The sequence below is a fragment of the Dermochelys coriacea genome, chromosome 21, assembly GCF_009764565.3.
Source record: "Dermochelys coriacea isolate rDerCor1 chromosome 21, rDerCor1.pri.v4, whole genome shotgun sequence".
NCBI lineage: Eukaryota > Metazoa > Chordata > Testudines > Dermochelyidae > Dermochelys > Dermochelys coriacea.
Window position 1 is genome coordinate 17,303,705 of NC_050088.1, and position 23,556 is coordinate 17,327,260.

The 23,556-nt window shown below is 44.2% G+C and overlaps 1 protein-coding gene across 1 annotated transcript in view; it reads left to right on the forward strand.

Moving 5' to 3' along the window:
- The window catches only part of GNAI3 (G protein subunit alpha i3), a 56,189-nt gene that overhangs the window by 14,496 nt on the left and 18,137 nt on the right, over positions 1-23,556 (forward strand). Inside the window, exons 2-4 of the mRNA XM_038380015.2 lie at positions 19,393-19,435; positions 19,550-19,691; positions 21,985-22,142. Of these exons, the coding sequence (XP_038235943.2) occupies positions 19,393-19,435; positions 19,550-19,691; positions 21,985-22,142 (343 nt within the window). The remainder of the gene's footprint in view (positions 1-19,392; positions 19,436-19,549; positions 19,692-21,984; positions 22,143-23,556) is intronic.

The window sequence follows — 23,556 nt, forward strand, 5'->3', positions numbered from 1 at the left end:
AACATCCCTTTGGGTCAGATGACTTGACTTAAGTCACTCCCACTCCGCACTCGTAACTCTTCTCCAGATACTGTAGAAAGACGCACAGACTCTCCAGAGTTATTGGAAATCTTGTTACAGCAATATAAGGCTGACTTTGGTCTCCCTTAGCATACCAGAAGAAAAATTGTCCATTTCAGATCGTGCGTGTGGCCTGTCATCAAAGTAGGGGAATTTGACAAAATTTGAGGCAAATAAAATAAGCTGTTTCTCACCTATGGACCTTAGAGGGAAAAATGATGCCATGAACTTTTTAAAAAGTCTAGCGCTTGACCTCTTACCTCCAATACAACTAGGCCTTGACATTTCAGATTTATTTAGGAGCCCTTGATGAAATGGAATGCATAGGATTATTCATGCAAAAGTTTATTCATGGTGGAAATAGGAACCTATGAACATTTTGTCAACTTTCAGTGAACTTCATCAAATTCTCCAAAGGTTGCAGCGTCTGCTCCTTTCTGGAATGGTCTGGCGCACTTTGCAAAGTTTGCCCACAGGAGTCCTGCAGAGATTATAAACCCAATATGGACTGTAGCTGCGGGTAGAAACTGTACTCGGACTCCCATAAAATTTAGACACCTCCTAAGATCCCTTGCTTGGCTGCCATTGTTTGCAAATCTCTCTTCCTCCTCCCCCCCACCCCCCACCGGTATTCCAGGTGTCTTTGCAGCTTCTAGGAGGAAGTGGTCTCAACAAGGACCAGATTTCTCTGTAGAAATTTTCCAGTCCTGTCCAGCTTTTCCCACTCCCTTTTGCAGCCCAGGTTAATGCAGTCTTGAGTTGGTTCCCAAACAAGGACTTTAGTCTAATGATTGATCACTGCTTCCAAAACAATAATGATGTTTACTGGTAAAAAGTGCCTTTATCTAAAAGGCATATTTAATTTCTGGTCCAGGACAATGGGGTGGCTTCAAATTTTTTTACTATTGCATTCATTTAATTTTCTGTACCGAGAATGTTGAAACATGCAATCATCTAATTGCTATCCAAAGCTGTTTCTTGGCAGTTTACTGATTTGCTGTTGCTTCCCAGTTAACTGATCAATTTTAGCTTCTTGTGAAGCTTGGATTTTTCTTCATTTCAGGAAGGCATCTGGCTTCCTTTAAGGAAGTGAATGGTTGATAATGTCCCCTTTGCATAAATGCACTCACTGATGCTATTACTAGTATGGGGTTCATCACAAAGCTGCAGTGTACAGTGCTCCTCCTTGAAGCCAATGGGAGTTCTGTGCCTGAGCTTTTGTTTAGCCTCTGTGGGTTTATCTACCCTGCTGTTAGATACCTGCACCGGGCCTGTGCCTGCTGGCTCAGGCCGTGGGCCTCTTTAATTGCAGTTTTCAGAGTAGCAGCCGTGTTAGTCTGTATTCGCAAAAAGAAAAGGAGGACTTGTGGCACCTTAGAGACTAACAAATTTATTAGAGCATAAGCTTTCGTGAGCTACAGCTCACTTCATCGGATGCATTCAGTGGAAAATACAGTGGGGAGATTTATATACACAGAGAACATGAAACAATGGGTGTTGCCATACACACTGTAACCAGAGTGATCACTTAAGGTGAGCTATTACCAGCAAGGGAGGGTGTGTGTGTGTTTGTGTGTGAGAGAGCCTTTTGTAGTGATCAAGGTGAGCTATTTCCAGCAGTTGACAAGAACGTCTGAGAAACAGTGGGGGTGGGGGATAAACATGGGGAAATAATTTTACTTTTTGTAATGACCCATCCACTCCCAGTCTCTATTCAAGCTTAACTTAATTGTATCCAGTTTGCAAATTAATTCCAATTCAGCAGTCTCTCTTTGGAGTCTGTTTTTGAAGTTCTTTTGTTGAAGTATTGCCACTTTTAGGTCTGTGATGGAGTGACCAGAGAGATTGAAGTGTTCTCTGACTGATTTTTGAATGTTATAGTTCTTGACGTCTGATTTGTGTCCATTTATTCTTTTGTCTAGTTTGACCAATGTACATGGCAGAGGGGCATTGCTGGCACATGATGGCACATATCACATTGGTAGATGTGCAGGTGAACAAGCCTCTGATAGTGTGGCTGATGTGACTAGGCCCTATGATGGTGTCCCCTGAATAGATATGTGGACAGAGTTGGCGACGGGCTTTGTTGCAAGGATAGGTTCCTGGGTTAGTAGTTCTGTTGTGTGGTGTATGGTTGCTGGTGAGTATTTGCTTCAGGTTGGGGGGCTGTCTGTAAGCAAGGACTGGCCTGTCTCCCAAGATCTGAGAGAGTGATGGGCCGTCCTTCAGGATAGATTGTAGATCCTTGATGATGCGTTGGAGAGGTTTTAGTTGGGGGCTGAAGGTGATGGCTAGTGGCGTTCTGTTGTTTTCTTTGTTGGGCCTGTCCTGTAGTAGGTGACTTCTGGGTATTCTTCTGGCTCTGTCAGTCTGTTTCTTCACTTCAGCAGGTGGATACTGTAGTTGTAAGAATGCTTGATCTTGTAGGTGTTTGTCTCTGTCTGAGGGGTTGGAGCAAATGTGGTTTAGATTCATAGATACTAAGGTCAGAAGGGACCACTCTGATCATCTAGTCCGACCTCCTGCACAGCGCAGGCCACAGAATGCCACCCACCACTCCTATGAAAAACCTCACCCATGTCTGAGCTATTGAAGTCCTCAAATCATGGTTCAAAACTTCAAGGAGCAGAGAAGCCTCCCTCGAGTCAACCATGCCCCATGCTACAGAGGAAGGCAAAAAAACCTCCAGGGCCTCTCCAATCTGCCCTGGAGGAAAACTACCTCCCGACCCCAAACATGGCAATCAGCCAAACCCTGAGCACATGGGCAAGATTCACCAGCCAGATACCCAGGATCTATGGTTGTATCATAGAGCTTGGGTGTAGACAATGGATTGTGTGGTGTGGTCTGGATGAAAGCTGGAGGCATGTAGGTAGGAATAGCAGTCAGTAGGTTTCCGGTATAGGGTGGTGTTTATGTGACCATCGCGTATTATCACCGTAGTGTCCAGGAAGTGGATCTCGTGTGGACTGGTTCAGGCTGAGGTTGATAGTGGGATGGAGATTGTTGAAATCGTGGTGAAATTCCTCAAGGGCTTCTTTTCCATGGGTCCAGATGATGTCAGTGTAGCGCGAGTAGGGGCATTAGGGGATGAGAGCTGAGGAAGCGTTCTAAGTCAGCCATAAAAATGTTGGCATATTGTGGGGCCATGTGGGTACCATAGCAGTGCCGCTGATTTGAAGGTATACATTGTCCCCAAATGTGAAATAGTTATGGGCGAGGACAAAGTCATAAAGTTCAGCCACCAGGTTAGCCGTGACATTATCGGGGATACTGTTCCTGACGGCTTGTAGTCCATCTTTGTGTGGAATGTTGGTGTAGAGCCTTCTACATCCATAGTGGCCAGGATGGTGTTTTTAGGAAGATCACCGATGGATTGTAGTTTCCTCAGGAAGTCAGTGGTGTCTCAAAGATAGCTGAGAGTGCTGGTAGTGTAGGGCCCGAGGAGGGAGTCTACATAGCCAGACAATCCTGCTGTCAGGGTGCCAATGCCTGAGATGGTAGGGCATCCAGGATTTCCAGGCTTATGGATCTTGGGTAGCAGATAGAATACCCCAGGTCAGGGTTCCAGGGATGTGTCTGTGTGGATTTGTTCTTGTGCTTTTTCAGGGAGTTTCTCGAGCAAACGCTGTAGTTTCTTTTGGTAACCCTCAGTGGGATCAGAGGGTAATGGCTTGTAGAAAGTTGTGTTGGAGAGCTGCCTAGTAGCCTCTTGTTCATATTTTGACCTATTCATGACGACAGCACCTGCTTTGTCAGCCTTTTTGATTATGATGTCAAAGTTGTTTCTGAGGCTGTGGATGGCATTGTATTCTGCACGGCTGAGATTATGGGCCAAATGATGCTGCTTTTCTACAATTTCAACCTGTGCACGTTGGCAGAAGCACTCTATGTAGAAGTCCAGTCTGTTTTGACGTTCAGGAGGAGTCCACCCAGAATCCTTTTTTTTTTTTTTTTTGTAGTCATAGAATCACAGAATATCAGGGTTAGAAGGGACCTCAGGAGATCATCTAGTCCAACCCCCTGCTCAAAGCAGGCACAATCCCCAATTTTTTTGCCCCAGATCCCTAAATCCCCTCAAGGATTGAACTCACAACCCTGGGTTTCGCAGGCCAATGCTCCAACACTACTCAGTGGTTTGTAGGAACTTCCCTGTGGGTTAATACGTTGGTTAGAGGTGTGTTGGAAATATTCCTTGAGTCGGAGATGTCGAAAATAGGATTCTAGGTCACCACAGAACTGTATCATGTTTGTGGGAGTGGAGGGGCAGAAGGAGAGGCCCCGAGATGGGACAGATTCTTCTGCTGGGCTAAGAGTATAGCTGGATAGATTAACAATATTGCTGGGTGGATTAAGGGAACCACTGTTGTGGCCCCTTGTGGCATGTAGTAGTTTGGATAGTTTAGTGTCTCTTTTCTTTTGTAGAGAAGCAAAGTGTGTTGTAAATGGCTTGTCTACTTTTTGTAAAGTCCAGCCACAAGGAAGTTTGTGTGGAAGGTTTTTTTATGAGTATCCAGTTTTGAGAGCTCATTCTTCATCTTTCCCTGTTTGCTGTAGAGGATGTTGATCAGGTGGTTCCGCAGTTTCTTTGAGAGTGTGCGGCACAAGCTGTCAGCATAGTCTGTGTGGTATGTAAATTGTAATGGATTTTTTTACCTTCAGTCCTTTTGGTATGATGTCCATCTGTTTTCATTTGGAAAGGAAGATGTCTCTCTGTATCTGAGGTTTTTTTTTTTTTTCATTAAGTTGATTTCCACTCCATACAGCTAAATTCAGTGCCTTGCGTAATGACAGGTTTCAGAGTAGCAGCCGTGTTGGTCTGTATTAGCAAAAAGAATAGTACTTGTGGTACCTTAGACTAACAAATTTATTTGAACATAAACTTTTGTGACCTACAGCTCACTTCATCGGATGCATTCAGTGGAAAATTCAGTGGGGAGATTTATTCGGGCTTGGGCAGAAGCCAGTGATCTGGGACCCTCCTACTTCGCAGGGTCCGAGAACCTGGACATCTACACCGCAATTGTTCTCTTAGCCTGAGCTCCGTGAGCCTGCCCGGGTCAGCTGGCATGGGACAGCCATGGGCTTTTAATTGCAGTATAGACATGCCCTGTGGGATCTTAAATAGCTGTTACAAAAATGTGTAACTAGGGGTAGACTTGCTGTTCTACCCCTCAGCATAATGGTGAAAGAAGCCCTATAATACAAATTCTAATAGTTGACCATGTATGAAATATCCCTTTAAAGACCTTGGTGTAGGCTCTTGGGATTTTTGTGGATTGGGGTGGAGTGGATGTCCGCCTGTGGGAGCACCTGAGATTTTGGCCTGGTTTCCATAGGGAAAAAATTCTAAAGCAATTCTGTCAGACTTCCTGATAACCTAGCAGTGAGGACACTGGTTCTAAACAAGCTACCCTTTCGTGTGAACCTATTGTTATGGTGGCTTTTTTCACATTGCTTGGTAATTTGAGTTCCGTCTCATTTTCAGTCATCTCTTCTTTGCACTTTTGCATGTATGCAAACAGAGCCCTGGGGTTCATTGTCTTCATACTGCTAATTTTGAAGAAGGGAATTGAGATGTCTGTTCTCCACGTAATTATAACGTCCCTGCTCTGACATTGGTTAACCAGTCAGCTTAGATTTCTCATGCTGAAATGTGATCTTGTGGGTAGCTGTTCTAATCAAAGCAAAAGGAACAGCCTCACTTACATTTTTGCTCGTGAAAATGTCTGTCTAATGCTTCTGAATTCCAGTTATTTTTGAGCCCAGTAAAATACAGACTCTTATTTCCTGAGCTCTAAGCTTTTGAAAGCTTTATATTTTTTACCTTTTGTTCGGGATCTGCCTCTGATCCCTAAATAAGAGGATGCATGCAGGACCCACAAGAACATCAGATGTAATGTTATCCAGTCACACTAGCCTACTCGGAAAACTGATATTTGGCAAGAGAAATCACAAAGTTTTTTTTCTGTTGTATTTAAATTCCTATTTAGTAATCTAGAGGTGGTTGTCTTGTACTTTAGGGGTAAGTTTTCAAGTCATGTTTAAACAGAATATACATCATAACTGAAGCTGGCTGAAACAGTAAATAAAGGATAGTGATTAAACATCAAATTATTGAGTTGGTTGGGATAGTCTTGGTACAGAATTGGGTCTGCTTATAAGTGATCTGGAAAAAGAAGGAAAATTGAAATGTGAGAAGGAGGAGAGGACCAGGTGGCCTAAAATGTTTTCTCTAACTACTTTATTTTTTTTCTATTTCTACCTTGTTAGAAGGAATCAGATAATGAGAGATGCTCTCTCATCAGATAGTTTGAGGACCACTTCTCCCCCCCCCCCTTTGAGATAGAGTGGGGGCTGACTTGGGATGAGAGGGGAAGATTTAAACAAAAGGAAATATACTTTTTTTTTAAAATTAGAACATCCTTTAGAGTGGGGGCTGACTTGGGATGAGAGGGGAAGATTTAAACAAAAGGAAATATACTTTTTTTTTTAAAATTAGAACATCCTTTATAGCCTATCTTGGCCTATAGTGAAGTTATTGATGCATGTTGTTTCACTGACAAAATGTCAAAATTATGCTATCACACATTCAGCATTGACTGTGCTGCAGAAATAGATAGCTTTAAGATAAATTGCTATTGAAGTTTCCTCAAACACAGAAATGGGAAATGTCATTTGAGAATACACCTGAAAGTAGCCTGCATGAGAATTCCTGCTGCCAGAGCTTTTTGTGGTGGGGGGATAGTCTGTTTTTTTACAAAACTGTATACACTGCTGCTCAAAATACATTGAAGCTATTCTTCAAATATCTCCTCTGTTTCTAAGGGGAATTTAGAGGATCACTGCCAAAATAAAATGAATTTGTGTGTCCCCCTGCGCCCAATGTGGAATTTCCAAAAGGAATATACAGAATATTGGAACCACTAAATTCTTAGGTCTAACCTTAAATATTTTTCTTTATTGAAAGCATGAGAAGCAGTGGAAGAAGAGCACAGCAAAGTTCTCAGAGTGATGGACGTTCCTGATGTCATCTCGGTTGAAATGCACACTGCTCAGAAATGATGGGCAGCCATTTTGGCTACTGAAGTACAGAGGGAAGAGAACAAGAGAGCTAGCTTACTAAATGGAAGATATTTTTGTAAGGAAAAATCACATTGATTCTTAAAAGACCATTACTAAAGTCATCTGTGAAATCTAAAGATTTTGAGTTTCATTAGCCTCATTGCTTTTCAGTCTTGCAGTATCTTCTTTATGGAGCAGACATCTGCCACAAATCTTGGAGAAAAGAAACTTGCTTTGAGACCTGGTGTAAAGTCCTCTTTCTGTTCCTATTGTTTGCTTTAGCAGCTGGATCCAGATAGATATTTTATATTGTCTGAGACTGAACCGAAAGTACCTCAGTATTTGATGTGTAAGTGATGAATGAGGCTGAGCCACATGAAATACTGTTTAAAATATTGAACTGCCTTTCATTACTTATAGCCTTGGGTTGGGTCAAAGACAGAACAGCTGAAAACTCATTGCTGGTACTTTGCCTCAACAGCACAGAGCTGCTCTGATGAAATACATCTAAGGGTACTTGTGGCACCTTAGAGACTAACAAATTTATTTCAGCATAAGCTTTTGTGAGCTACAGCTCACTTCATCGGATGCATTTGGTGGAAATTTCCACCGATGCATCCGATGAAGTGAGCTGTAGCTCACAAAAGCTTATGCTGAAATAAATTTGTTAGTCTCTAAGGTGCCACAAGTACTCCTTTTCTTTTTGCGAATATAGACTAACACGGTTGCTACTCTGAAATCTAAGGGTATGTCTACATGATGAAATTAGCTTTTATTTTATAAAAGTTGATTTTTAGAAATTGATTTTATACAGTTGATTGTGAGTGTCCTCACTAAGCGCATTAAGTCCTCAATACCGTGGCTTAGAGCAGGTGCACTGTTCCCACAGTCTCCACTGCCTATTGGATTTCTGGGTTAAGCTCTCAATGCCTGATGGGATAAAAATATTGTCGCGGGTGGTTTTGGGTACGTCATCAGTCGCCCCTCCCTCCCTCCGTGAAAGCAACGGCAGACAATCGTCTTGTGCCTTTTTTCCTGGGTTACCCAGGCAGACACCATATCATGGCAAGCATGGAGCCCACTCTGCTCACCACTGCTGTTGTGAGCATTGTAAACACCTTGTGCGTTATCCTGGAGTATGTGCAGAATTGGGCAAAGAGACGCCAGCACGAGGACTATGTGATGAGGACATGGACACAGACGTTCCTGAAAGCACAGGCTGTGGCAATTGGGACATCATGGCGGCAGTGGGGCTGGTTGATAGTGGAAAGCCGATTCTGGGCCCTGCAAACAAACGCAGACTGGTAGGACTGCATAGTGTTGCAGGTATGGAATGATACACAGTGGTTGTGAAACTTTCGCATGCGTAAGGCCACTTTCCTTAAACTCTGAGTTGCTTTCCCCCACCCTGAAGTGCAGGAATACCAAGATGAGAGCTGCCTGAGAGTTGAGAAGCGAGTGGGGATAGCCCTGTGGAAGCTTGCAACGCCTGACTGCTACCGGTCAGTCGGGAATCAGTTTGGAATGGGGAAGTCTACTGTGGGGACTGCTGTGATCCAAGTAGCCAGTGCAATCACTGATGATCTGTTATCAAGGGTAGTGACTCTGGGAAATGTGCAGGTCATACTGAATGGCTTTGCTGCAATGGGGTTCCCTAACTGTGATGGGGCAATAAATGGAATGTATATCCCCATCTTGGCACCGGATCACCTTGCCAACCAGTACGTAAACCGTAAGGGGAACCTCTCAGTGGATGTTTCACTGACATCAACATGGGTATTGGCTTTAGGGTGATGAAAAGGTCCTGGCTGCTGGGGAGAACGGATTCACCACTTGCCTGTTGCACATTCTCCTCCTCCTCTTCCTCATCCACAAAATCCTCCTCCTTGTTGTGTGATACTCCCCCCTTGCAAATGTCCATGGACAGTGGTGGGGTAGTGGTAGGGTCCCCCCCCCCGGAATGCCATCCAGCAGATCATAGAAGCTGCCTGTATGGGGCTCATACCTGGAGCGACCGTTCGCCTCCTTTGTCTTTGAATAGGCTTGCCTGAGCTTCTTAACTTTCACACAGCACTGATGTGTCCCTGTTGTAGCCTGTCTCCACCATGCCCTGTGCAATTTTGGCATATATATTAGCATTTCTTCTTTTTGATTGAAGTTTGGCCTACACAGTTCTTCTCCCCATACAGCAATCAGATCCATTGTCTCCCTTTTGGTCCATGCTGGAGCTCGTTTGTGATTCTGGGGGATTGCATGGTCACCTGTGCTGCTGAGCTCGCCACACTGACCAACAGGAAATGAAATTCAAAATTTCCCTGGGCTTTTCCTGTGTGCCTGGCTAGTGCATTAAAGTTCAAAGTGCTGTACAGAGCGGTCTCATTGGAGCATTCTGGGATAGCTCCCAGAGGCCAATATCTTCTATTTGCATCTGCACTATCCTAAATTCAACCCAGCAAGATTGATTTTTAGTGCTACTCCCCTCGCCGGGGAGGAGTACAAAAGTCAATTTTAAGAGCCCTTTACCTTGACGGAACGGCATTGGTTGTGTACATGCATTCATTTTAAAATCAACCTAACGCGGCTAAATTCGACCTAACCCTGTATAGTAGACCAGGGCTAAGTCAGAATCCCATCTCTTCTCCTCCCCTCCCCCCCCAACTAATGACTAATTGATTCTGAGTGCATTACCCATGCTGTCTTGGAAGCGAACTTGCGGTCCTGTGGGACAGCTAGCAGCATTACTATCCGGATGGCGATTCTGAGGCAGGTAACAACTAGCATCTTCCGATCAGCTCCGAGTATTTTAAGGAGTTTACACTCTAACTTGGTATGGCCTCAGGCAGTAAATCTGAATTAAATCAACATATGTGCTCAATAGCAGAACTTGTACAGAACGCATGTACCTGAACTACCATATGGATTAAGGCCGTGGTTTTGTATTAGAGGTGCCTAGAGGCTCTGTTGTGCAAGGCACTCTGTAAGTGCAAAGCAGTAGATGGGCCCCAGGAGTTTATAATCTAGATAAACTAGTCACCCGAAGAGTGGGAAAAGGAAGTGGTATGCCCATTTTTCAGGTGGGCAACTGAGGCACAGAGATGAAGCAACTTGCCCATGGACACACTAGCTCTGTAGCAGAGCTGCAGATTGAACTAGATCTCTGGAAGCTCAGTGTCTTAACCTCAAGTCATTCTTTCTCTTGATAAATGCCATTAATTGAAGCCTTAGGCACTGACTCAACCTACTGTCAAATACACTGAGGCATGGAGAAGCTGGTCCGTACCTACTGTGTTCAGCCACCCAGGGTTTTCAAGCAATACTAGGACAATTTGTTCAGACTAAAACAATCTAAACTACAATTGGGAAATATAAACTTGAGTATAAAGTTACCCTGACAGATAATGAGAAACATAATTTTGTAGTGAATTACTATTGTATTGCCTATGGTACACTTTAATAAAGTGGCTGAATCCAGGGATAAATTTCAGTTTTGTCCTGTTGTCAAGGGCACACATTGCAGAAAAAAAATCTATTTTTTAATCATCTAGAAAGACTGCAGGTATCGTCCCATTCTATTTCTGGCATAGTTATTGTCTTGTTATCCTGCTTCCAGGGCGACAGCTGTTTTCCCTGTTGAAGTTTGCACAATATTTTGTATATTTTCTCTTTCCATTTCTCTCTAATCGCCATTTGTACCTTGAGACTTAACATTCTCATGCAAGTACTCTTAGTTCTCGTCCATGCTAGCCCAACGTTTTATCCTGGTTTAAACAACTGTTTGGAATGATAAAGGAACGGGAAAAAGTTCAGCAAAGTTGAAACACATCTGTAAAATTCAATACAAAGTAATTTTTCTCTTATACAGAAGTTGTTATAACAAAGTCACCTCTCTAATCTTCAGAAATCCAAGCTGCAGATATCCTGGTTTCTCTGGCAGCATGTGACATCAAGGACCATGAACAGATGGAATGTACAGAGTGACTTTCAAACCTTGTTCATGGTTCTCTCTGGGAGTTCAGCTTTCCTGACATCTTAAGGATGTAATAAATAAACTTGAATACAGCAGTTTCTCTATCAATGGCTGTCCTCCTTATCTCTATTTGAATCTAGCAAAAGATTTTTGGAACTTTATTATGGAGGACATGCCTCTCAGAGGAGGCATTAGAAACTTCTGCTATATCGATAGTGACAAGAACATATACCAAAGCCCAGATTTCACTTGACATAATTACCAAGATTCTAGAGTAAGCTCTGGCATACTCACGCTAGAAGTGAACAGGAGGTTGGGTCATATTATCAGTCTTAAAATACTTAGAATCCCATGAGCCACAAGTCCAAACTAGGAATGCTTCTCTTCAGCTTTCTGTCCATAATCAAATTCTACAGTTTACTGAGTGCTTCTTTTAGATGAGACCTTAAACTGATGTCCTCTTTGCTCTTGGTGAATATTAGAACGTGAAGACTAGTGTTTGCTCCAGAATGTTTGTCTAAAACATACCTGCCGCTCCACTTCTGTGCCCTTTGCTCTGAGAGTTGGTTACCACCTCCACTCTCCAGGGGGCTGCCTTTCATCAGGGTGCATATGTCACTTACTATCTGGTCACCCTATTTACAAGTGTGAAAAATCTGGTCGGTGCTCGGGGGTAATAGGCACCTATATAAAACAAACCCCCAAATATCGGGACTGTACCTATAAAACCAGGACATCTGGTCACCCTACTTGTAAAGCACTGTGATGCTCCAGAATGAAAAGCAAAGTATCTAAGGGTATGTCTACACTACGAAATTAGGTTGTTTTTATAGAAGTCTATTTTTAGAAATAGATTTTATACAGTCAATTGTGTATGACCCCACTAAGCGCATTAAGTCACCGTAGTTTTCCACTGCCATGGCTAGGATTGACTTACAGAACAGTGCACTGTGGGTAGCTATCGCATAGTTCCCGCAGTCCATTGGAATTCTGGGTTAAGCTCCCAATGCCTGATGGGGCAAAAACATTGTGGCGCATGGTTTTGGGTACATGTCATCAGTTGCCCCTCTCTCCCTCCGTGAAAGCGGTTTTTCCTGGGTTACCCATGCAGACCCCATATCACAGCAAGCATGGAGCCCGCTCTGCTCACCACTGCTCTTGTGAGCATTGTAAACACCTCGTGCATTATCCTGGAGTATGTGCAGAACCGGGCTAAGAGACGCCGTGATGAGGACATGGACACAGACGTTCCTGAAAGCACAGGCTGTGGCAATTTGGACGACATGGCAACAGTGGGGCTGGTTGATACAGTGGAATGCCGGTTCTGGGCCCTGCAAACTAGCGCATACTGATGGGGCTGGATAGTGTTGCAGGTATGGGATGATTCACAGTGGCTGCGAAACTTTCGCATGTGCAAGGCCACTTTCCTTGAACTCTGTGAATTGCTTTCCCCCACCCTGAAGCGCAGGAATACCAAGATGAGAGCTGCCCTGACAGTTGAGAAGCGAGTGGCAATAGTCCTGTGAAAGCTTACAACGCCCGACTGCTACCAGTCAGTTGGGAAGCAGTTTGGAGTGGGGAAGTCTACTGTGGGGACTGCTGTGATCCAAGTAGCCAGTGCAATCACTGATGATCTGTTATCAAGGGTAGTGACTCTGGGAAATGTGCAGGTCATACTGGATGGCTTTGCTGCAATGGGGTTGCTGCAACTGTGGTGAGGCAATAGACGGAACGCATATCCCTATCTTGGCATCGGACCACCTTGCCAACCAGTACGTAAACCACAAGGGGTACTTCTCAATGGTGCTGCAAGCACTGGTAGATCACAAAGGATGTTTCACTGACATCAACGTGGGATGGCCGGGAAAGGTGCATGACGGTCGCCTCTTTAGGAACTCGGGGCTCTTCGAGCAGTTGCAAGAAGGGACTTACTTCTCAGACCAGAAAATTACTGTTGGGGATGTTGAAATGCCAATAGTTATCCTTGGGGACCCAGTCTACCCCTTGCTTTCATGGCTCATGAAGCCATACACAGGCAGCCTGGACAGTAGTAAGGAGTAGTTCAACTATAGGCTGAGCAAGTGCAGAATGGTGGTAGAATTTGCCTTTGGACTTTTAAAAGTTCACTGGTGCTGTTTGCTGACTAGATTAGACTTCAGTGCAACCAACATTCCCATTGTTGTAGCTTCCTGTGTGCTCCATAATATCTGTGAGAGTAAGGGGGAGACATTTATGGCGGGCTGGGAGGTTGAGGCAAATTACCTGACGGACGATTTTAAGCAGCCAGACACCAGGGCAATTAGAGCACAGCTAGGTGCGCTGTGCATCAGAGAGACTCTGAAAACCAGTTTCATAACTGGCCAGGCTACGATGTGACAGTCGTGTGTGTTTCTCCTTGCTGAAAACCCACCCGCTTTGTTGATTTTAGTTCCTTGTAAGCCAACCACCCTTTCCCCTTCGATCACAGCTGGCAAAGGAAATTAACTATTGTTTTGAAACCATGCATTCTTTCTTAATTATAAAAAAAAAAAGTGAGATAACTGACAAGGTAGATCTGGTGGGGTGGTTTGCAGGAGGAAGGAAAGACAAGACCACATTGCTTATTGTAGTAGCCACACTACAAATCAAAACTGTTTGAATGACAGCCTTCTGTTGCTTGGGCCATCCTCTGGAGTGACTGGGTGCCCGGAGCCTCCCCTTTGTGTTCTTGGGCGTCTGTGTGAGGAGGATATGGAACTTGGGGAGGAGGGCAGGCGGTTATACAATGGATGCAGCTGGGGGTCTGTGCTCTTGTTGGCTTTCCTGCAACTCCAACAGGCACTTCATCATGTCAGTTTGTTCCCCCATTAGCCTCAGCATCGCCTCCTGTCTCCGCTCTTTGTGCTCACTTAATGCTTTCCTGGTCTCTGCCACTGAATGCCTCCACGCATTCAGATGTGCCCTATCAGTGCAGGGAGGACGGCATGAGCTCAGAAAACATGTAATCGCGAGTGCATTTTTTTCGTCTTCTAATCTGCGATAACCTCAGGGATGGAGATGATAGGGGAAGCCTAGAAACATTTGCACCTGGGGGGAGATAAAAAGGGAGTGTAAAATTTGATACCTTTCTGAGAACAAAAGGGAGACTTTCACAGTGAATCAAGTAATTCACAGCAGACGGCACATGTGCTTTAGGTACAAGGTCGCATTTTGCCTTTTATATTGAGTGCCTGCCGGTATGGAGACACATCGCAAACAGCTGGGCAACAGAATTCAGTTTCCAGGCAGCCATGGTAAGCCTTCTGGTACGCAGGGTTGGCTTCTTACACCTTCATAACATGTGGGAATGGTTTCAAACTGCAGCGCCATCCTTTCCCATAGCAAGCAATGCCGGTTGGGTTTCACATTTAAAGGGAGGGGCTGCGGTTTTCGGGTGGGTGTGCAGCACACACCTCCCCCCACCCCACCACATGGTATTCTCTGGGACGATCCCTTTTAGCCAAGCGCAAACAACCCAGCATGAACGGGGTCCTTTTACTGTTCCCTTACAAAAATTCCCCTATTTCAATCAGGTGACCATGAATGATATCTCTCTCCTTAGGCTAAAACAGAAAGATAAAGACCAAATGTTGCTTGAATGCAACCAAAACCCAGGCCTATTTGCTGCCATACTTTGTGCTGCAGTGATTCCAGACTACTTGCTACTGGCTTGGTGCGGTAAAGTGTCCTACCGTGGAGGACGAAATAAGGCAGCCCTCCCCAGAAACCTTCTGCAAAGGCTTTCAGACTACCTCCAGGAGAGCTTCATGGAGATGACCCTGGAGGATTCCCGCTCCATCCCCAGACACATTAAGAATTTTTTCCAGTAGCTGTACTGTCTGTGAATGCATCCCAATTCTTCCAGGCAAATCAAACATTAAATGCTATTGCTTTTAAACTCTGTACTGTAATTACAAATGTGCATTCACCAGAGTTGCCTTCTCTGGCTTCAGGGTCAGGGATCCTGCCTTGGGAGGGTATTGGCTCCAGGGTGATTCAAAGATTCATAGATACTAAGGTCAGAAGGGACCATTATGATCATCTAGTCTGACCTCCTGCACAACGCAAGCCACAGAATCTCATCCACCCACTCCTGTGAAAAACCTCTCGCCTATGTCTGAGCTATTGAAGTCCTCAGATCGTGGTTTAAAGACTTCAAGGAGCAGAGAATCCTCCAGCAAGTGACCCGTGCCCCATGCTACAGAGGAAGGAGAAAAACCTCCAGGGCCTCTTCCAATCTGCCCTGGAGGAAAATTCCTTCCCGACCCCAAATATGATGATCAGCTGAACCCTGAGCATGTGGGCAAGATTCACCAGCCAGATACCCAGGAAAGAATTTTCTGAAGTAACTCAGATCCCACCCCATCTAACATCCCATCACAGGCCATTAGGTCTATTTACCATGAATATTTAAAGATCAATTAATTACCAAAATTGTTATCCCATCATCTCCTCCATAAATTTATCGAGTTTAATCTTAAAGCCAGATAGATCTTTTGCCCCCACTGCTTCTCTTGGAAGGCTATTCCAAAACTTCACTCCGTCTAATTTCAAGTCTAAACTTCCCAATGACCAGTTTATATCCATTTGTTCTTGTGTCCACATTGGTACTGAGATTAAAAAATAATTCCTCTCCCTCTCCAGTATTTATCCCTCTGATATATTTATAGTGAGCAATCATATCTCCCCTCAACCTTCTTTTAGTTAGGCTAAACAAGCCAAGCTCCTTAAGTCTCCTTTCATAAGACAAGTTTTCCATTCCATCCTAGTAGCCCTTCTCTGTACCTGTTCCAGTTTGAATTCATCCTTCTTAAACTTGGGAGACCAGATAACGAAAAGATCCTGGCTGCTGGGGAGAACGGATTCACGGCTTGCCTGCTGCACATTCTCATCCTCTTCCTCCTCCCTGTTGTGTGAGACTCCCCCCTTGCAAGTGTCCATGGACCGTGGTGGGGTAGTGCTACAGTCCCCCCCCTAAAAAGAAAAGGCGTACCCGTGGCACCTTAGAGACTAACAAATTTATTAGAGCATAAGCTTTCGTGAGCTACAGCTCACTTCATCGGATGCATTTGGTTTTTTCCACCAAATGCATCCGATGAAGTGAGCTGTAGCTCACGAAAGCTTATGCTCTAATAAATTTGTTAGTCTCTAAGGTGCCACGGGTACACCTTTTCTTTTTGCGAATACAGACTAACACGGCTGCTACTCTTGAGTCTCCCCCCCCCCCCCCCCAGAATGCTATGCAGTTGATCATAGAAGCAGCTTGTATGGGGCATATACCTGGAGCGACTGTTTGCCTCCTTTGTCTTTTGATAGGCTTGCCTGAGCTTCTTAACTTTCACGCAGCACTGCTGTATGTCCCTGTTGTAGCCTGTCTCCACCATGTCCTGTGCGATTTTGGCATATATATTAGCATTTCTTCTTTTTGATTGAAGTTTGGCCTACACAGTTCTTCTCCCCATACAGCAATCAGATCCATTGTCTCCCTTTTGGTCCATGCTGAAGCTAGTTTGCGATTCTGGGGGGATTGCATGATCACCTATGCTGCTGAGCGCGCCACACTGACCAACAGGAAATTAAATTCAAAATTTCCCTGGGCTTTTCCTGTGTACCTGGCTAGTGCTTCAGAGTTCAAAGTGCTGTACAGAGCAGTCTCATTGGAGCACTCTGGGATATTGGTGGCTCCTGGAGGCCATCGAATGGCATCTGCACTACCCCAAATTTGACCCAGCAAGGTTGATTTTAGCGCTACTCCCGTCGCCGGGGAGGAGTATAGAAGTCAATTTTAAGAGCCCTTTAGGTTGACTGAACAGGGTTGGTTGTGTAGATTGATTTTAAAATGAATACATCTAATGCGGCTAAATTTGACCTAACCCCGTAGTGTAGACCAGGGCTAAAAGTAGTACATTCTAGAGGCAAATAGTTAAGATGATTCTGGTCTGGGTCTGAACTTTTGGCAAGGTGGGGCTTCACCCCACTGTAATCAGGAAAATGATTCCATGTGAAGACAAATTTTTTGAGGGGTGTGCGCCAAATAGTACAGCTGGGAGGCCTGGTATCTAGCCAAGAAGATAATCTTGATGCAAACTGTCACTTCTCATTATCTTTGGAACCTTCTGTCCTAAAAGTTTTTCCCAGACTGCTGCCCTAAAATGGGGAAAAGCCTTCCTTGCTTGAGACTGCTTTAGGCAAAACAAGATTATGATCTGACATGTAAGGAATTCTTTAGTTCAGTCCTATCCTATAATTACAACAAACATAGCATTACTGCTATTTTAGGTTAGGTTTCCATAAACTGCTGCAGAATAGAATCTGGATGAGGCCTTCATTAGAGACTCTTCCACTTCCAGGAAGACATACCGCTGGTGCAGAAGATGGGGATGCTGGAACTTGTCAGTAGGCTGGGTTTCTATCACATCTTGTTTATAATCCATCATTTTGATTCATAACTCGCAAACAATGGGAACCTAAGCATTGGTTTTAAGATTAGACAAAGTGTAAATGCAGGTTAGCACGTTGGAATATTACTGTGGCTGTTTGCACCAAGGGAAAGAAGATGGCAGTGGGTTTTTTCCTCTTCTCGAACATCTGCACTGCTAGGAATTATCCTCAAGACCAAGTGTAGTAGTAAAGTCAGAGTACAGTCGTCTTATTCATATTGGCTTCTGAATCACAGAAGATCATGCTGCTGGAAACATATGGCCCAGACTGTATTCTTTTTCATTTCGCACACCAAACGTTTCAAACTTTGCTGTCTCATGTTCTGTACATAATGGGAAGGTGCAGGTATATTTTCCAGTGAAAATCTTGAACTTCCTTGGTGCAATTTGCACATGGGAAATGGTATTGACTAATAGTTCGATGGCTAGAGCAGGGGCCTAGGAGTCAAATCTCTGCTGTCAATTCAGTGAGACACTTAGGTCATCACTTGACTTCTGTCCTAGGCTTTCTCGTCATTTAAAATAGTAAGATAGCGATCTACCTCACTAGTAGTTGTGAGGCTTACTATTTATAAAGTTGTCACGGAGTCCCGGGCGATGCTCTGGAACTGCTCCCTACGAAGCCAGTCAAGACTCTGGGGAAGTCTTCTGTGAGCAGACTCTTTAGGACACACAGCTCGCACAACTTCCACCTTCCTGGGTCTAACCTCAGAGCATTCAGCATCCTCTGCCCCTCCTTGCGCTTCCCACAGCGAGTCCGCCCCGGCAGGGTCCTGGGGAAGTCAGAAGATCCTGCACCCCAACTTCGCAGTCAGACGTGACTCTCAGCCAGCCAGAAAAACAGAGGTGTATTAGACGACAGGCACATGGTCTAACACAGAGCTTGTAGGTGCAGAGAACAGGATCCCTCAGTTGGGCCCATTCTGGGGGGAAGTGAGCCAAACAACCACGTCTGCACTTCACTCCTCGTCCCCAGCCAGCCCCAAACTGAAACTCTCTCTAGCCCCCCCTCCTCTGGGGTTTGTCCCTTTCTCTGGCCAGGAGGTCACCTGAGTCCTTTGTTCTCCAACCCTTTAGCTCTCACCTTGCAGGGGGGAAGGACCAGGCCATCAGTTGGCAGGAAACAGGGTGTTGGCCGTTCTCTGTCCAGACCTCTGCACGCACCTGCCCTCTAGGGCTCTGCAACAATCAAACACCCTTATCCCACCATCTAGAAACTCAAGAACTGCATAGGGGAAACTGAGGCACCCCCACAATATTCAGAGGAAACATTAAGAACAGTCCTGCTTCATCACAGAAGTGTCTTGAGATCATTGGCTGAATGGTATCTTAGCAGTTAAGTGTTAATGCCTGTTACTTAAACTGCTCTGTATCCTTCAGATTCATGTGCGTAATGGGAGCGCTGCCTTGGGAGATCATTAGCGTACTATTGCATGAAGAGGTGATTGGCTGGTGTACAAACTGAAGTACCTTTGCCCCCTTCCACCCATTTTACAGTCCTATCTGCTTGGAAGATAGAGTAAATGAGTAGTCAGAACTTTGGAAATTCAGAAGTATAACCTTTCTTTTTATGTGATTAGATGAGCACTCGGTTGTCAGCCTTTATAAACTGAATACAAACTGACCCTTGTGTACTGGTGCCTGGTCTCTCTAGGGAGCCACTATCAGAGGTGGGTCACTCTGGGGAATAGCTGATGTGGAGATCTTTAACTGATGAGTTTGCACAATTAAGTTCTTTACTTCAATCTCAATCCACATCTAAATATGGGGCTACATCTCACTTTGGCTCTTAGTTTTAATTTGAAGTTAAAACTAACATGAGTTTTTATTTGTACTTTTCAGGTGCAGGAGAGTCTGGTAAAAGCACCATTGTGAAGCAGATGAAGTAAGTAGAAGCCCAGATATTTAAATTTGTGTAAATTCCTTTTCTGTATTAGACTGAATAAGAAATCAGCATTGTCCTGGTTTAGCTTGTGATTATGGCTTGTTTTTGTTCCAGGATCATCCATGAAGATGGCTATTCAGAGGAAGAATGCAAACAGTATAAAGTGGTTGTCTACAGCAATACTATTCAGTCCATCATTGCAATAATAAGAGCCATGGGAAGGCTAAAGATAGACTTTGGGGAAGTTGCCAGAGCGGTGAGTGTTTCACTCATTTCCTTTAGCTTGCTTCTGTAATGTAGATTGTTAATGAAGATCTGAAGTTCAGTCCATGGAACATGTGGTGGAAATATTTTTAAGCCACAAGATAGCAGTAGTGGAGTACATCTGATAATCCTGTAAAGTATGAGTAACACCCTGCCTGGAGTATCTTGCTGTAGATACAGAAAGGAGCCCTTGACAGCTTTTGAACTTGTTTCTAATACAAAATACTTGGTTTCAGATCAAGTTACTACATTTTTAATAAGACTGTTATGGATTAATTTAAAATACTTGGCCTCCTGCATCAGAGTTCAGTCATACTTCAGAAAGTTACGCCCCTTTACATTTTTAATCTAAATCAGATTCTAATAAGTGTTTTCACAATTTAAAAATGATCAAGAGTCTTTAAACCGTGATTTGAGGACTTCAATAGCTCAGACATAGGTGAGAGGTTTATTGCAGACAGGAGTGGGTGGGTGAGATTCTGTGGCCTGGGTTGTGCAGGAGGTCAGACTAGATGATCATAATGGTCCCTTCTGACCTTAAAGTCTGAGTCTAAGAGCATCACAAGCATCATAACTCTTTGACTTTCTCCTTTCCAAATCATATCATATGGTTTCCTCCTCTGTGATATCATTAAAATTTCCCCTCTCGGAGTCCCTCCTATCTAGCAAACTTCCTGGCATTTCTTCATTCTTTCTTGATTTTTGTGGGTGGAGAAAGCAATGAGACCAAAGGAGGAAAATCCCAGGAGACACTTGAAAAGGTGGCACAAATACAAAAGAGCAGGAAGTAAATAGTGTAATTGTGGGATTAAGCCCTCCAGGATGTCCCTGTCCACAAAAACAAGCCTCTCTCCTGAGTCCAGTTGTGCTTTCAACCTGGACTAGCTGGCATGGCTGGTAGTGAGGTTAGAGCCCTAGTTCTGCTTTCACTATGGCTGGTATCCTGCCCATTTTGCAGGGATGATCCAGGCTAAAGCCACTCAAGTGCTGATAGAATTGTGCAAAGGCACTAGAGGACTGTGTGCCCAGAAGGATAGGCAATTCCTCCCACAATTTACTGAGAGCGAATCCAAGAGCAGTTCAGTGTACTGCAGCCATAGAGGCTTGGGATATGCTCCCAGCTGTCCTAGTGAGAGGAAAAGGAGCGCAGCACTAATGAAGGCTCTGTAACTCGGGTAGGATTTTGCAGTGTGGTTGCATAAACTTGGGCCAGATACTGATCAGTTGGGCTAACTCTGCAGTGACATACCCTTAGAGGTGGCACCTGGGCATTACCCTACAGGCTACCTTGGTTGTTCATTATTTCCATGCCCTGCAGCAGCATTCTGAGGACTGATTTCAGGAGAAAGTATCAGGAGCAGACAGGCTCTTCAAGTTGGTGGACTTGCTGGGAGAGTAAAAGGGCCTTGCAACATTACCCCTTAAATAGAGCTGACATAACTTGCATCATCACAGAAACCTCAATGTTGGTCAGCCTATTTCTCAGTTGCAAATCTGGCTGATAATTTCCCTATTGAAAAGCGAGAGCCTATATTAAATTTTCTGACAAGTGTTTCATGTAATCAAATGCAAACAAACACTGGAATCCTGAGTGGTCCCGATCCTTCCTCCCTGTGAAATGTTCCCATTAAAAAACTGGAATTCCCCTTTCTTTTGACAGTTCTTATGGGAGATGGCAATTCTTCAAAGCTCTAAAACCTTTAATCACCCAGTATTTGCTTTTGGTGCTGGATTTTTCCCTGCTGGGGTATTATACAGTATGGCCTCTAATAAACTGTAAATTGTAGTTTTAGACAGGAAAAGCTTTAATTCCTTCAGTAGCTTGTACAGAACTGGTATTCTTTTGAAAGCCAGCCGCACTTCTGAGGAGATGCGCCATTCACAAGATATAATGCTGAAGGTTCATATTGCCCCATGTACCTCATTAAAACAGCTAAACATTGCCTGTTAAGTTGGAACTATGATCACCCTCTCCAAAGAGAGGGTTTGTGGTACTATGGGTGTGCTGTATGCTAAGGATGACGCCCACCTCCCTCTGATTAATGCATCCTGCTTGCCTGAAACCAGATGCTCTTGAGCAGTTTGCTTCTTGCTCGGTCAATGTGTTTCTGGTTGAAGGAGGAATATTGATTTAACATAGTGGGTAGATAGACTGGGGAGGGGAATCTAGCTATGCCAGTCAGGTATAAACCTATTTCTGGTTTAAGTGATGGTTAAGCCTCATTTTAGCTTGTGGTGTTAACTATGGAGTATGATTGAATCTTCCTTTCACCCTCTTCCTGCAGGACGATGCCCGTCAGTTGTTTGTGTTGGCTGGAAGTGCTGAGGAAGGAGTGATGACTCCTGAGCTAGCTGGAGTGATTAAACGATTATGGCGAGATGCTGGGGTCCAGGCCTGCTTCAGCAGATCAAGAGAGTATCAACTTAATGACTCTGCATCCTAGTAAGAGACTCTTACTGCCCCCAGTGTTTGGTGTAGCTAGCACGCCACTTAAAATTGTGTTGTGGTCAGAGCAATGGGTATGTCCAGTGCCTAGGTGCTCCTTTAAAGGGCAGTCAGAAGGCGTTTAATGGGAGTACAAGTCACGCTTCAGGAAGTGTTTACCTAAGCTGGGTAGATTGGCAAAATGGGATATCCTGGGACAGGAGGGGATTGGCTCTAAATACTTAGTCCTGCTTCAGGTCATCTAGTCCAGTCGCCTGCTCTATTGAGGGCTCTTCAGTCCTACATGTCGATGATTCTGTGACTCCATTCTTTAGCTGATCAAAGTAGATCTTGCAATGAAAAGGAAAGGGATCAACTGCCTCCATTATAGAATTTATTGCTGTCTTCCCCTTGTCATATGAAAAACTTATTTGTGTTTCTAATGTCATGAATGAATTAATTTGTTGATTTACTTTTACCCTGGGAAGGCAACTGTCTGTTTGTTTGTAAACGTCAGTGTAGTGAGACAAGTTGTAGCTTATAGATTCATAGATACTAAAGTCAGAAGGGACCATTCTGATCATCTAGTCTGACATCCTGCACAATGCAGGCCACAGAATCTCACCCACCCACTCCTGTGAAAAACCTCACCTATGTCTGAGCTATTGAAGTTCTCAAATTGTGATTTAAAGAGCTTCAAGGAGCTCCCTCAAGTGACACATGCCCTATGCTACAGAGAGGCAAAAAACCTCCAGGGCCTCTTCCAATCTGCCCTGGAGGAAAATTCCTTCCCGACCCCAAATACGGCATTCAGCTAAACCCTGAGCATATGGGCAAGATTCACCAGCCAGATACTACAGAAAATTCTTTCCTGGGTAACTCAGATCCCATCCATCTAATATCCCATCTCAGGGGATTAGGCCTATTTACCCTGAATATTTAAAGATCAATTACTTACCAAAATCCCATTATCCCATCTCCTCCATAAACTTATCGAGTAGAATCTTAAAGCCAGATAGATCTTTTGCCCCCACTGCTTCCCTTGGAAGGCTATTCCAAAACTTCACTCCTCTGATGGTTAGAAACCTTGGTCTAATTTCAAGTCTAAACTTCCTGGTGGCCAGTTTATACCCATTTGTTCTTGTGTCCACATTGGTGCTGAGCTTAAATAATTCCTCTCCCTCTCCAGTATTTATCCCTTTGATATATTTATAGAGAGCAATCATATCTCCCCTCAACCTTCTCTTAGTTAGGCTAAACAAGCCAAGCTCCTTAAGTCTCCTTTCATAAGACAAGTATTCCATTCCTTGGATCATCGGAGTAGCCCTTCTCTGTACCTGCCCCTTTTTTTTCAATTAATCCCTTTTAAAACTGGGTGACCAGAACTGCACACAGTATTCCAGGTGAGGTCTCACCAGAGCCTTGTATAATG